The sequence below is a fragment of the Thamnophis elegans genome, chromosome 2 (assembly GCF_009769535.1).
Source record: "Thamnophis elegans isolate rThaEle1 chromosome 2, rThaEle1.pri, whole genome shotgun sequence".
NCBI lineage: Eukaryota > Metazoa > Chordata > Lepidosauria > Squamata > Colubridae > Thamnophis > Thamnophis elegans.
Genome location: NC_045542.1, coordinates 49,282,388 through 49,296,860, shown reverse-complemented (window position 1 = coordinate 49,296,860; position 14,473 = coordinate 49,282,388). Strand labels below are relative to the sequence as shown.

Sequence of the window (14,473 nt, the reverse complement as noted above, 5' to 3'; positions counted from 1 at the left end):
CTCCCGCATTGCAGAATTCTTCTGATCTCTAGGGGAATAGGGAGTGAAGCTACCTTCTAACAATTAATGTTTTGACATCAAAGTTAAAGCATAGCTTGTCTGTGAACCAGTCCTAGCCCAGAAGTGGAGGGACGCCGGCACAGATTTTATCCAGCTTCTTCCATCAAATTAAAAGAAAAAAAAAACCCCACACAAGCACAACATTAATGGGAAGATTCTTTTGCTAAAATGGACCTTTGATGTTTAAAAATAATTTGTTTTGTTTTCTTTTGTTTTTCCCCCTTCTCCCCCCCCCCCCAGACTAAAAAGGGACAAAAAACAGATGCCATGTGGCCAGCCCCATTCTAGGGCTGTTGATGAGAGCAAGAGAAGGGAATGGAAGGAATAGAGGAGGGAGTGCAACGTAATCAATCAGCGGCAAAGGCACCCAAGATCAAAGCGCCTGAAAGCAGCCATCAAAGTCACACGCTGTTTAATATGAGGGAGGGAAGGCTCCAGCAGAACCTGCAGCCACTCTAAAGACAACACTCTACCAGGTCTGAGAAGGCAGGCTCTAAGAGCATCTCTTAAGTAGTCTGATTTTGGCAATGCAAGGACGTTGGTCAAGGTTATAGCAGGGGGTTCCCATGGCTACAGGCAAAACAATGTAAGGAGGTGAATCCATGTCTCAATCTAGTATCAGAACTGAACACATCAACCATACACAGAAATATTAAATGATCGTCCAGCTCCTAATAACAAAGCAGAACACATCATGAACTGTCTTAGACCTAACAAAATGAATGCTCTAGAAAATTAAAACAAGAGGTGATGAATGATTTCAGCCACCCAATTTGAAATGTTCAAGAGCATTATCACTCACTTATGAAACTGTTTGCTATCATATAAATAATAAATAAATCACATAAAATAAACTGAAGGTTTAATTATTTCAGGGAATGTGACAAAATTTTGTCTAAATTTGGGAGAATATATTAATTAACACATTGGTTCAATTGCCTAGAAAACTTTCTCCTCCCGAAGAACTCTATAAACAAGCTAAACTGCTACCTCTTTTTGCTCCTTTAGTTTTTCTTGGCTGTTCTTTGACTTCTTTGGCTTGGAAGGCCCTCCAGGACTGGACAGAGAACTTGGCTGGTTTGTCAATACTGGAGATAGCATTGGTGTGGGACTGCCACCACCCAGAGACTGACCACTGCCCATGAAAGGGATAAATGAGGTAGGAATAAGCTCTGAAGGAGGACGAAGCTCCTCTGAATTATCCTGAGATCCTTTACTCCAGTTCTGCTTATTAGTACATTGGTTGGTAAGTGCAGCTTCACTTGAGCAGGATGAGCTTGGAAAGGGAGGGAGGTGTACAAAAGACACAGCCTCTGGGTGTTCTGTAGAAGCTGACCCTCCTGGTACTTCTTTAGAAAGAATTTCATTGCTTCCACCTTCTGCATTATCAGAGGAAACAGCCTTCTTTGTGTTCACTCTATGAAAATGAGACACATGAACAAGAAGGCTTAAGTATATGTATGCATAGACAGAAGAAATTATTTTCCTTTTCAATCAAAAAATATAGAAATATGTGGTCAATTATATTATTGGGAAGTGGGATTCAGTTTTTTTCCCCCAGTAACAAATGAAGCATTTCTTACACAAACTGTAACAAAATAGAAACAATAGACTGAGATACTTACATGCAGTACTCTGCCAAATTTAATGAAGTTTTAAGTTTGATAAAGTGTTAAAATCTACAGCCTTAAAGGGCAACTCTCAGGAATTTAACTCTTTTTGGGAATATTCTTGAAGACAATTCAGATAACCTTAGCTGGCACAGGTGTCTAATTGCAAAACAGGGTGGCTAAATAAGGAATATATGATAATGAATGCAAAGCCAGCTCTTATAATTTTTAAGTTTTATTTTAAAAGAATGACATTGTTCTATGACCGTAATGGCAAACTTATGGAACGTGTGCCAGAAGAGGCACGCAGAGTCCTCTCTGTGGACACGTGTGCCATTGCCCCAGCTCAGCCAGCTGGTCGTCAGGTTTCCAATGTGTGCATGCATGCCAGCCAGCTGGTCGTTGAGTTTCCGAGGCCTGCATACCCACCAGCCAGCTGGTTGTCGGGTTTCTGGCACTCTGGTGAGCACATGCGCATGCCTTCAGGTTTGGGCACTCTGTGCCTAAAAAGTTTGCAATCACTGTTCTATGATGACTTAGGGAAGGCCTACTTGCTATCCTACTGATGGATTTCTCACAATGCCTAAGGATTACCTGGTCTCAATTGTGAAATTATCTTCCAAAAGAAGTACAATCAGATCCAACTGTTGTTTTAAAATAAACTGAAGATATACGTATCATCAAGGCATCACAAAGGAAACATCAATTTCAGGACCAGATTGCATTTTCAAATATTTTAATTTTACATTTTTATTGCTTTATAATAGATTATTATATTTAATTGTTCTTTCTGCATACTGCTCTTATCTCCTTCAGGATGTAAAGTGGTGATATATACTATAAATAAAACAGTAAATTAAACACCAAACAAAATATCAGGTAGAGGTCAGAACATTAGATATCAACAAGGAGGAGGGGGGAGGCACTTTTCACTGCTGGCAATCTAAACTAATGAAGGTCTTCAAAAATATGCCCTTAAATGCTCACTCCCACAAAAGTAAATTTATCCCTTGGGCAAAAAGAAAAGAAAGAAAAAATACAAAAAGGGAAAAAAGGGAAAAAAGGAAATGGAGCTCTTCCCTACCTGATAATGGCATTGCCTCCAGTCAGACCAAGCGACTTCAGACTTGTCTTCTCCAAAGCAGTTTTCCCAGATATCTACCATGGAAATGAACATACAGTACTGTTTTATCAGTTCTGAAATGGCAACTCACTCAAAAGTTATTTAAATACTTGAAGTATCAAAGTATCGAAGAGTAATATACAGCACTCATGTACTTTTCCTCTAAATGCTTCTAAATAATTCTATGTTTTTGTTGACCCTTGTTCAGCGTGTTAAGGATGATTTTTTTAAATGTTAGTTTTGTATAAATAAAATCTCACATTCCATTTTTGACATTTGCATTTAAAGAAATCTTAGACAGCAGAATTGTAAAACACCTAATTGGAGATATTGGAATCTACCTTGATTAACCATTGCTCCAATTTGGAATTAAGCAATTTCATAAGTTTAGGCTCTTCCTATCTTCAAGTAATAATTTAAACATGCCGAACTGCATTTAGCTCTATGATGACAAGTTTATCCTGAGAGGAGGCTTAGAAGAGGTTTATTCTGCCTATCCACTCCTCCCCACCCTTTTCAGTATTCCAGTTCCAGGATAGCAGAACTAACACTGACTACTATAAGGGTGATCTGTTCAGTACCTGGAAGGAGAGGTTGGCATTTATTCTAGGGTAGGTGATGAATGATTCTAAAATACTGAAACATAAAAAGCATTAAACAAAAATAAAAACCCTGGAGAGATCAAAACAAGGAAAAAGCAAATATTTATTAAGCTGTAACCACTGTTGTGAGTCTTGAGTTTTATAAGAAATTGAAAAAACACACAAACAGATCATTGAGTATATTTCATGGGTTCAAAGGCTTGAGCTAAGCAGCCCATGATTATGTTCCAGTAGGGTTTTTTTCCCCCTCACCCCTCAAAATACTTCAAGCTTTGAAGAGACTAAGTCCTTCCATTTCCCTTCTTCAGTGAGTCAAAAGGAGCAATGGATTTTCCAGACTGCAAAGCTATGCAGAGCAATTTTGTCATTTTCAGTGGGAGAAGAAGGGGAATGGCAGAGAAGTGGGTTTGTTGACTTACTTCGTCTCTCATGTAAATACAGACAGGGGACACTTCACTTTGCTCTTCCACATATTCCCTGCAAGGAAACATAAAAATGAAGTATGCCCCATTGAAGAAAACCCTCTTCTGGTTTCAAAAGCCCAAAACAAATCTAATGTACAGTCTGTGAATTTTCTAAGCTTTCATAGAATGTCCAGAGTAGCTTATCAACATTAATACTCAATGGTTTCGTACCCATCTTCCACTGACCATAGCACAAAGGGCCTTGCAAAGCTCAGGTATGCTCTTCATCTCTTTCTCATTCCAACCCACTACAGAGTCAGACTTAACTCTTACTGTATATGAACAATCTATGTAACTTCAGTGAGAAGGATGGCAAGCATATGTCCAGTTCCTATTGGCTATTAAAACATGTTCCTGCCTGGTTAATGAGCACTGGGTTCTATATCCATTTTGGGTTATAGGAAACACCAAGACTGTCTGATGCAACTTTAGTGTTTTGTTTTTGTTTTGTCAAAAGACTATTGACCTTCATGAAGAATTCCTTATATATCTTTGTGGTGAAACAACACAAACTATTATTGAATAATAACAATAATAAAGAACAGCTGAAGAATTCCAGGGTAGATGAATATAAGGAAGCAATAAAGCAAAAAAGTGCTGGCTTAAATCTATATGTAAACTATTACATGTACAGGTGATCATTATCTACAACTTTTGGTTTTTTTATATCTGCAGTTGGTTAATTCAGACTAAATCACTCTCTGTGTTAACTTGTTTTGTGTATCTGCCATTTTGAGTCCATGGTTCTGAGCAGTGACGTGCGGTGAAGTTTATGGCTGGTGAGGCAGCATTTTTTTTAGACTTGTGGATTTCAACTCCCAGAATTCCACAGTCAGGCATGCTCAGTTCCGATTTAAAGCGACAGCATTTGTTTTTCTAAACTTATTTGCTAAATAAGTTTCCTTCTTTCTTTTTCTTCTCCCTTCCCCTCCTTCCTCCCTCTCTCTCCCCTCTCTCAAACACGCACACACACACAAACACACAAAGATGCACCAGGATTCAGAAAATTTAGGTTTTCCTCCTCAGCCCATGTTAGCAATACCACTAGCAGCATTTTGGGTGGCAGGTGTAAGTAGAAGTGGAAATTCATTCTACTGAAAATATTGTTTTTGCTTATGATTGGATAATTAAAATTTCAGAAGACCCAAAGGCATAGTATTAGAGTGTTACATAGTGCATAAACTAAAGAACAGTCTCAATGTTCCCTCCCCCCTCTCTCAAACACACACACACAGACAAGTTGCACCAGGAGGATGAAGTTTGAATTCCTCCCCCTCCCTCCGACCCACACGTACACGTACCTTTTCCAGCTGTTTCACAGACGATTTCAACTCTGCTCTTGCCTGCCATCATGAAAAGAAAAAAAATGTAAAAGGAAAAAGGCAAGAGCTGAGGTCAGGCTGAGCTAGTTGCTGCCAGAGTCACCGTGGATGACTCTGCTTAACTGTTTAAAAAAGCCTCTAAAAAAACACCCTCTACAGGAGGCAGGAGAACAACGTGCCTCACCAATTGTCAGGAATTTTTTGACTTTTAACCCTTGCTTAGCTCTGCTCGAATGATCATAAAGTCAATCTAGATGAGGCACCTCGTTCTCCTGCCGTCTCCTGTAGAGAGCACTTTTTAGAGGCTTTTTTAAACAGTTAAGCACTAAGCAGAATCATCCATGCTGACTCTGGCAGCAACTTAGCTCAGCCTTTTTCCTTTTACATTTTTTTTTCTTTTCATGATGACAGTGGTGAGGCTCTGCCTTCCCTGCCTCCCCTGACTGCATGTCCCTGGTTCTGAGCCATCTGTCATTTTGTACATACAGTATGTAGAAGTCTGCATTGGGCCTCCAACTCTCTGATCTTTCAGGAATCTGCTACAATCAGTCTGACTAGTATTGATCCCACCATTGTACAGATGGCAATCTTCACAGCACTGCCTTCCTTCCTTCCTTCCTTCCTTCTTTCCCTTCCTCCAATCTTTCCTTGTATAACAGTCCATTAGATAATGTGATTTTAGATACTTGGTAAAGATTAAAATATCCAGCAATGTAGTATCTATAAATAAATAAAAGGCTTTCATTTCAATACCCAATACCACTAAACCAAGAGTTAGTTTTTAGGACTGAAAGATAAAGCAAAAAAAATATTAATTCTAGCAAAACTGAAGTGACCTGTGAACTCAAAATAAAATAATAAAAATTAGTGGAACAACAAATCTTCTAAGATCCAAGCTTTTTATATCAACTCAAGCAGAAAGCATCCAACATAAAAATATAATATGTCCTTCCAGAAGGCAATACCTGCCAGAAGACTTATAGAAATGTTGTGGAAAGATGAAAGTATTATTTTTAAATTTACGTAAACTCTTATTACTGACTCTTACAAATGGAAATTCCCGTTCTTTATAGTTTTTTCTTCCAATTATGACCATAACTTGAATTCCTTTATTCTTCTGCCAGAAGCAGCCCAATATGTTTTGAAATAGCACTCCCACTTTTTTTCCACATATAAAGATGCTGAACGGATTGGCAGTTGAAAAACTTCAGCACTGGAAATGAAAAATCATATTTAAATATACATGAAGACAAGAAGTCATATGGCACACAGCCTATTTGCCAAGATTGTAAATCAGTGCCACTTACTATCTCCTAGTATCTGCAGCATAATCAAGCTACATCACTATGCCTAATAATTGGAATAAATAGATTTTGCATATCTTCTATCTCTTTTTGCTTACATGTGCATTTATCTCATTTCCTGCTAATTACAAAGACATTTTTTGGGACTGTGTTGAAATTCTCTACAAGTCTGAAGACAACATGTGTGGCCCTTCAGACTTTCTCTACCAATGATCCTTATGGAAAAAAAATACTGTTTAAAACTATGTTATATTTATGATAAAGAAAAAGAGATACACCTTCCTTTTGCAAACATTTGTAATTTGGGAGGCAGGGGAAAGCAGATCAACTCTGCCACACAGAGAAAAAAATAAAATTATCCAGAAAGTACTTGATCAAGGTAATCAAGGGTACATCAATATTAAGGGACAAACTTATTAAGAATCAAGGGGAAGAAATATATACTCTAGTGGAAAAGTCAATTGCTTTAGTTTAAAATCTTTGAAGACTATATAAATATTCCCAGGCACAGAAATATAACAGTGAGAGAAACTTACGTAGGCATGAAAACAAATACGCAATATAATAAACTGTTCTGGCCCCCACTTAGCCTGTTCCAAAACTAAAGTCACACAAAGCTTGCCAAAAGAAAGCCTTTATCAGTCTCGGGTCACGCTGGTTGCGAGCCCAAAATAAACATAGATAAAGTCTCTTGCAACAAGGGTTACGCAGCAGAATGCAGGAACAAAACTCTTACAGCACCAAGTTTTCAAGAAGCAAAATCACTTATCCAAGTGTCTCACAAATTCAAACAGGAACGGAACTGAATTCTCCATAAACAAACGACGAACGTTGACCTCTGCAACCAGGGCGTGGCACCATCAGTCCTTTTATCTCCAGAAGACCACACTAACGAGCCCCAGCTGCATTGTTATTCCTGCATCCCGACTCAATTCACAGCAAACTTCTGCTAAGTCACAACAATAAACTATGAAATTATTTTCCAGTTTATGAGAAATATGCACATTTAAAAAAATATTTCGAGAAGGCTACAATTCTCACCTATCCTTAAGTTAAGCTTATTCATTTTTTTTCTACAAGCTATCTAACTTCAGAGATGGGCGAATAGAGTTCTCAGGGTTGCTGTTAACAAGAGAATATTCAAGATATACTTCTCCAAAGTCACAATAAACAGGAACCAACATATTTGCAAAAGATAGGATCACAGGCTTAAGATACAAGACTAAGAATGCTATGATCTAGCAGACAAATTTCAAGAAAAGGGACATCTCAACACCTCTGGCATTATGATCCAAGGCTGTGCTCTCTGATCAAGCGTCTGCAAAAAACAACATATACAAAGATTCCCAAGAGATGGTTAGAAGCCAGCAGGCCTCTCCTCCAAATGTTAATCCATTACGTGCATTCTCTGAGGCAAGCAGACACATCAAACACGCTGCCATTACTTTGATGTGCTGTTTTTCAAAACAGCAGGCAGATTAGATTCCCTCATGTAGGGATCTGACAGGGCCTGTAAACATCTTGTGTAAAGGCTAGAGCATGCTGGAGGAGGAGGAGCAGCAGCAGCAGCAGCTCACAATAGCTTCCAGACCTTATTCAGACCTAATTAGCAGAAATGGACACTAGGGACCTGGGGGAAAATTCCAGTGGGTTGACCACACTTATTCTCTTCTGCCCCAAGAAGACGCACAGAGCTCTAACAACATTCTCCATATGGAACAGTCAGAGAATGAGGTTTGAACCATTAGCAAGCAGAAAAAATGGCTGTGGCTACTAGAATCTATCCTGAAATAAGGTATTTAGCCAGATTCTTTATAAAATACAGAAGCATTCCAGCTTACACAATGGGAATATGCAACTAGGAGTTCAAACTGCTACTAAGCTAGCTCACATATGGATTTTTTACTATTCCTTCAATTTTAAAAAAAAGAAGTCATCCAAAACTCTTGTTCTATCCCACACAGTATCCCAAACACCGGTGGCGTTTCAAAAATTAAGATAAATTAATACTTTTGTAATATTTATTGTATCTTGGGTGAGTTAAGCCAAATTTCTGAACAAGAAAACCAATTTTATTTAATATTTAAAATATTCATCAGAAGAACAAAAGCAGACATTGCACATGTTGGGAAAATATGCCTTAGTGAGTACCAAGTTCATCAATTAATTCCTCAGGTAAATACATGTAACTGCCTAGACAAAAGCAGAAAGCCTAAGAAATTAACTATCACTGAGGCTTGGTATTTTTTCTTTTCTTTAAACTGACGTGCTTGAAGATAGAAGGCTATATATTCAAAGTGCATGCTGTATTTCTGAGTTAGAATCCTTCAATGAGTGCAAGACTGTCTAGACATAAGACCTGGTTTATATTATCTGTTACTTTCTTAACTTCTATTGTTTCAATAATTGAAACAAAGCATCTACACAATTCATTCCTATTAAGATTTTTTTAAATATAGAAAACCATTTTGTTATATTCACTGCCAGGAGAACTGTTAACAGTATATAGCTAAATAAAGATAGGAACGAAATTTGTAACATATTCTTTAAAAACAGTCACAATTCACTAGATGCAGCAGAGTTGATGGTATCAGAATTTCATACAACTTCTTGTTGTGTTAAAAAAATCTACAACTTCTCTCTGAAAGAGAGTCCTGAAAGGGCTATTCGCCTGTTTAAGTGTGTAGCCACATGCACACAATTTACATCTGCAGATTGGTTCAATTTGCTGCTAGGTTAGGAAAATTGAACCTAGGTTAAAAAAAAAAGACACAAGACTGAAGTCTTAGTGATAGAACATTTTCTTTTGAAGATGTTAGGCAGGTGGAAGAAACAATGAGGGGGAGGAATAGAAGATTAAAAAAAAAGAAACTGGAGTGTTGCACAGTTGAAACAAACAGCTGTGTACAAAATGCAAACATATTTTTCACTAACCATGCAATATTTTTATTGGACTAGATATCTCAACTGTATTATCTAAATGTTACAGATCTTTCCTTTCAAATACTGTAGGAATTATGAACATACAGGTGCTTTAAATTTTTTTAAACCCTGAAATTTCAAATATTATGAGAAAAATTACTGAGTACCACTAAACTACTCAATGTACTGTTTTCAAAAATGTCTAGAAATAGGCATCCATACCGCTAGAGAACTGCATTTCTCAGTCATTCTAAATAGATGATTCCATTAACAGGAAAAAATACAAAAGTAAAATAACTATAGTCCAATGACTAAGTGATTATGATATTAACTGAATGAAATAACAATGAATAATTGCTAAAGCACCTTAAAAGGTACAGTTGGAGACAGCCCAAATATTTGTGTCCTAAAGTAATTAAATTAATTCCACTTTTTTTGTTTTTTATAAGCTAGAAAGTTCAAGAACTGTAATGGCACAGTTCTAGCAACCTTTTTTAAATTGATCATTATACCCATACACAAATGCACACATATTGGCATCTCCACTCTTTTATTATTTAAAGAAAAAGAAATTATACTAAAAATGTTACTAATTTCTAACTTGTCTTTAGTTTACTTTAACTGATATACAATATTTATAAATATTTTGTCATATAATTCTAATTTTAGTTCTTTAATCAGTTCTTTTTATACTTAAAAATCATACTCTAAATGTTTAAATTTCCCTTGCTGTGCAATATATAATGTCTATGGAAGCCTTTCTTGGTTGAATTTATTCAAACTTCTGCTGTGAATGTATGTTGTTAATTTTCTCATTGCTATACTTTCTCCAAGTTTACATTCCCAATCTGCTGTCATCAGAAGCATGTATCTTTTCCAATGTTGTGCTAAATATTGCTTGTTACTGTCTACATGTATCTTAGAAAATTGATTTTTTTAAATTAATGTTTCTGGAGTTATGCCTATTATGACAAATTTTTATAAAATTATTTCAACTTAACATTAGTTTCTAAAATTATCTGAATAGAATTCATATAGAATTTTCCAATTTTTACATGTCCATCACATGTGGTAAAACGTTCCTTCTGTGTCATAAATGTTCCATCATTTATTACTATATGATTTATATATCTTGACAATTTACTAATAGAGTACACCAACTATAAAATATTTTGTACCAATTTTCTCTTAAATTGGAATCTCTCTCTGTATCATATTTAAGAGTCCTGGCAACCCTTTTGGCTAAAAGTAATCCTCTTCCAAATTTGAACTATTTTCTGATGTCATTATAAGCAACTTTACTAATGTCTAAGAGTCCTTACAGCTTTAAATCACAAGTGAAGACAGAGGGTAAGCAAAAATGGGAAATCAGCTTGGCTGCTTAGGATAAAGTGTAAGGGACTACTTGATACTACTAAGTAATAGTAGATGAGCAATACTTCTTCAGTTTCATCACATTATGATGGTTGCAGTATCCCGGGGTCATGTGATAACCTTTTCCAATCTTGGAATGACAATGGGGAAGCCAGATTCACATAACTATGTTACTAACTTAACAACTGTTGTGATTCACTTAATTGTGGCAAAAAGGTCATAAAATGAGGCAAAACTCACTTAACAACTATCTTGCTTAACAACAGAAATTTTGAACTAAATTGTGATCATAAGTCAGAACTGTCTGCATTACATAACCAAGAGCTGTATTGTACAGTTGAAACTGAGCACAAAAATAAAAAACCTAAAATGACGATGACACTGGATGATTACGGAGCTGAAGCAATTTCCCAATGAAGAAAGTTATAATGCTTTGGGAGCTTAAATAAGGAGGTCCTTTAATCCACACTTTTCCAATGAAACTAAATGGCAATTAAATTTTTGTAAGATCTTCACAAAGTATATGGTTAAATTATGGAAAACACTACCATATGTTGTTGAGAGGATTGCTAACTTGCATTACTTTAAAAGGATTGGGCAAATTCAAGGTAGACAATCCTTATTTCACAATTTATAATTAATGTATTTATATATGGCCTCCAATAATAGAGACAATATCTAACTAAATATCAGTTGTTGAGTAATAGAAACAGGAGAATGTCATTATGATGCCTAGTTGTTTTTCAGAGGTATCACTATGTATTAGCACATATAGCTGGATGTTGTAGACTTTTAACCCAGTTGTGTTTTTATCAGCCCTTCAGAAATCTTTTTCAGAATGGATGTGAAGCAAAACAGTAAAGGAGAGACAGGAGAGAAAATCTATGCAATAAAAATATTGCATTCTGCATTTATGTAATTGTGAAAGGGGAACTTCTTACAGTCTGAAACTGTTTTCAAGCAAGGAACTGATTCCATACAAGACACTAATTTATATAAGGGATCAGTACAGAATCTGTAAAATGTAGTTGGAGTTCATTGAGTAGGAAATATGAGCTAGATAAACAATAGATGATTTATCAGATCAGTTTAAAGATAGTGGAGGCCAAATTTAAATGTTAAAATGACAAAAAAGATAAAACCTCTACCAGGGAACCCCTACAGAATGATTTGTTAATGCATATATTAAAATATGAACCAACACATGGACAAAGAAATAAGTGACATCTTTTGGAGATATTTGTAATTAGATTCTCTATGCAATCATAACTCACTAGACATAAACAATATTATTTGTGAAATTGTATCTGGAATGTGTCAGGGGAAAAGTACAAAAAACTGTAAATCAAAGGTTGGCAAAAAACAAAACAGTCATTTGTTGTTATTCATGCAAGTGTTCAAATTGGCTCATCCACCCTTTCTTGATGGTTCTATCATCTCTGCTTTGGAAGTTCTAGTCTGACAGTCTTTCTGAGATATTGTTGGAACAGTTCCGATTCTGAAAGAAATAACTACCAACAAAACAATCATATAACCTAACAAATGGATGATAGTAAATTGTTTTCAAACAAAAGGGAACTTAGAAGATCTGTTTAATATATTTCTACACACACACACACACACACACACACACACACACACACATGAAATTCAAAGAACAAAGGGGGACAAAAAATGCACATCAGTGATGGTCCTTTTCTAAGTATTAGGCAAGCTCGCTAAGAAGTGGTTTTGAGGAGAAGAGGGAGAAGGAAGAGAAAGATGCTTCAGCATAATTTGCAACAATTGTTTACAATTTAAGAAGTTCAGCCTTCTAGGCCACAAAAAACAAAGTTAAGTAACAAATCATCTGTGAAGTACAGATTATTAGTTTGACATTTGTTTTTAAGGAGTCTTGAATCCACTTCAGACAGAAAGAACACTAAATGCAGGCTGCAGCAAGAGTGAGGCAAACCATCACAGAAGCTTCATAACTCACAGAATATATGAAGCATAGGCTAATCCTTTTTTAAAAAAGAATCTAAAAGACACAAGGGGCAATAAGAAAGTCTTTTTAAAAAAAAATAACATCTCAATTGCTTGGAAATGTCCAGTCAACAATTGAATTCAAACACTGTAGAAACTGTAGAATTTGGAGAGCAAACCACTGCCAAAATCTAAAACCCGAGCTACAAGTATTTTCTATTATTTCTGTAGAATCTTTTGCAACAAGAGAAAAATCTTCCCAATTCCAGAACAATTGTTCATCATGTTCCCATTTGATTATATTAGAACCTAGGAAGTTGTACATGATATGTACAATTTATTATTAGTATACAATAAGCAGAGTTATTTAACACCAGAGAGAAAAAGTACAGTGAAGCATCAAAACTAAAACTGAAGAGAGTGACAGAAAAATAGGATGATTGTTTTGTTTAGTACCGTATATACTCGAGTATAGGCCGACCCGAATATAAGCCGAGGCACCTAATTTTACCACAAAAAACTGGAAAAGTTATTGACTCGAGTATAAGCCTAGGGTGGGAAATGCAGCAGCTACCGGTAAATTTCAAAAATAAAAATAGATACCAATAATGTTTTTGAATATTTATTTCAAAGAAAAACAGTAAACTAGCGGTGTATTCAATGAAATACTTCACTCACCTCATGATGCTGATGTCCCGCTGTGATGATGATGTCCCGTGCAGCCGCGGGAGCGATGTCCCGCCTCCTATGACACACGGCACAGTGATTCCTATCATTGGATCACTGTACCAGAGGAGGTGGGACATCGCTATGTGGCTGCTTGCCATAACAAGGAGGAGGTGGGACATCGTTGCAGAGTGGCAGGAGGGGGAGGAAGGGGAATCGTAAGACAGCCCTGCATTACATTAGAACGTGAGGAGGGGGGATGGTGCGGTGCGCGCTGCGCGGCAAACTGACACAGAGGGAGGGGAAACTCACAGGGGCACTGGGCCATTCACGAGTGTCACCCAGCGGCATGGCCCCGCCCCTTTTTCCCCTCCATTTCGGGCAAATTTTTCACTGACTCGAGTATAAGCCGAGGCAGCTTTTTTCAGCCCAAAAAGTGGGCTGAAAAACTAGGCTTATACTCGAGTATATACAGTAGTTTTTCTGCTCTTACCAGTCATTTCATACATTATCCAATCATACTTTTGTGACCAAAGGAATCAAGGGGAAGAAATACATACTCTAGTGGAAAAGTCAATTGCTTTAGTTTAAAATTTTTGAAGACTATATAAATATTCCCAGGGACAGAAATATAACAGTGAGAGAAACTTACATAGGCATGAAAACAAATCTGAAATATAATAAACTATGACAGGGGAAACCAATGAAGTCTCAGGACCAAATTGTATTTTGAGTACAATATTTTTTTAACACACAACACAACTATCAGCACATGGACTTGTGTCTTTTATATGCCCCTTAAACTGTGGTGTCTATTAGTTTGTAATCTTCAATTGGGAGAAAAGATACATCATAGGGCAATAATTTCTGAATCAATATATCTCAAATGGGTTCACTTACAGAAGTGTCCAAAATCCAGGGCTCATGACTCTTTGGGATTGAAATTCAGCAAATTTATGGCCACTTCAATGCTGCTGCGCCACTGTGATCAGTCATGGTTGGATGATTGTCATTTCCAAGTCACCAAGTCCATAGGGAACTTAACAAGAAGTGCAAACACG

The 14,473-nt window shown here is 36.6% G+C and overlaps 1 protein-coding gene across 8 annotated transcripts in view; it reads right to left on the bottom strand.

Annotated features, from left to right (window-relative positions):
* ASPSCR1 (ASPSCR1 tether for SLC2A4, UBX domain containing) overlaps nt 1-14,473 on the bottom strand; it is a 77,426-nt gene that overhangs the window by 43,877 nt on the left and 19,076 nt on the right. For all 8 annotated transcript variants that reach the window (XR_004254823.1, XR_004254822.1, XR_004254824.1 and 5 more), the window contains exons 5-7: nt 3,815-3,872; nt 2,755-2,828; nt 1,051-1,477 (exon numbers count right to left, since the gene is read on the bottom strand). Coding sequence is in view for 4 of the 8 variants with exons in the window: in XM_032211671.1 (XP_032067562.1) it covers nt 1,051-1,477; nt 2,755-2,828; nt 3,815-3,872 (559 nt within the window). In the remaining 4 variants the exon portion in view is untranslated. The remainder of the gene's footprint in view (nt 1-1,050; nt 1,478-2,754; nt 2,829-3,814; nt 3,873-14,473) is intronic.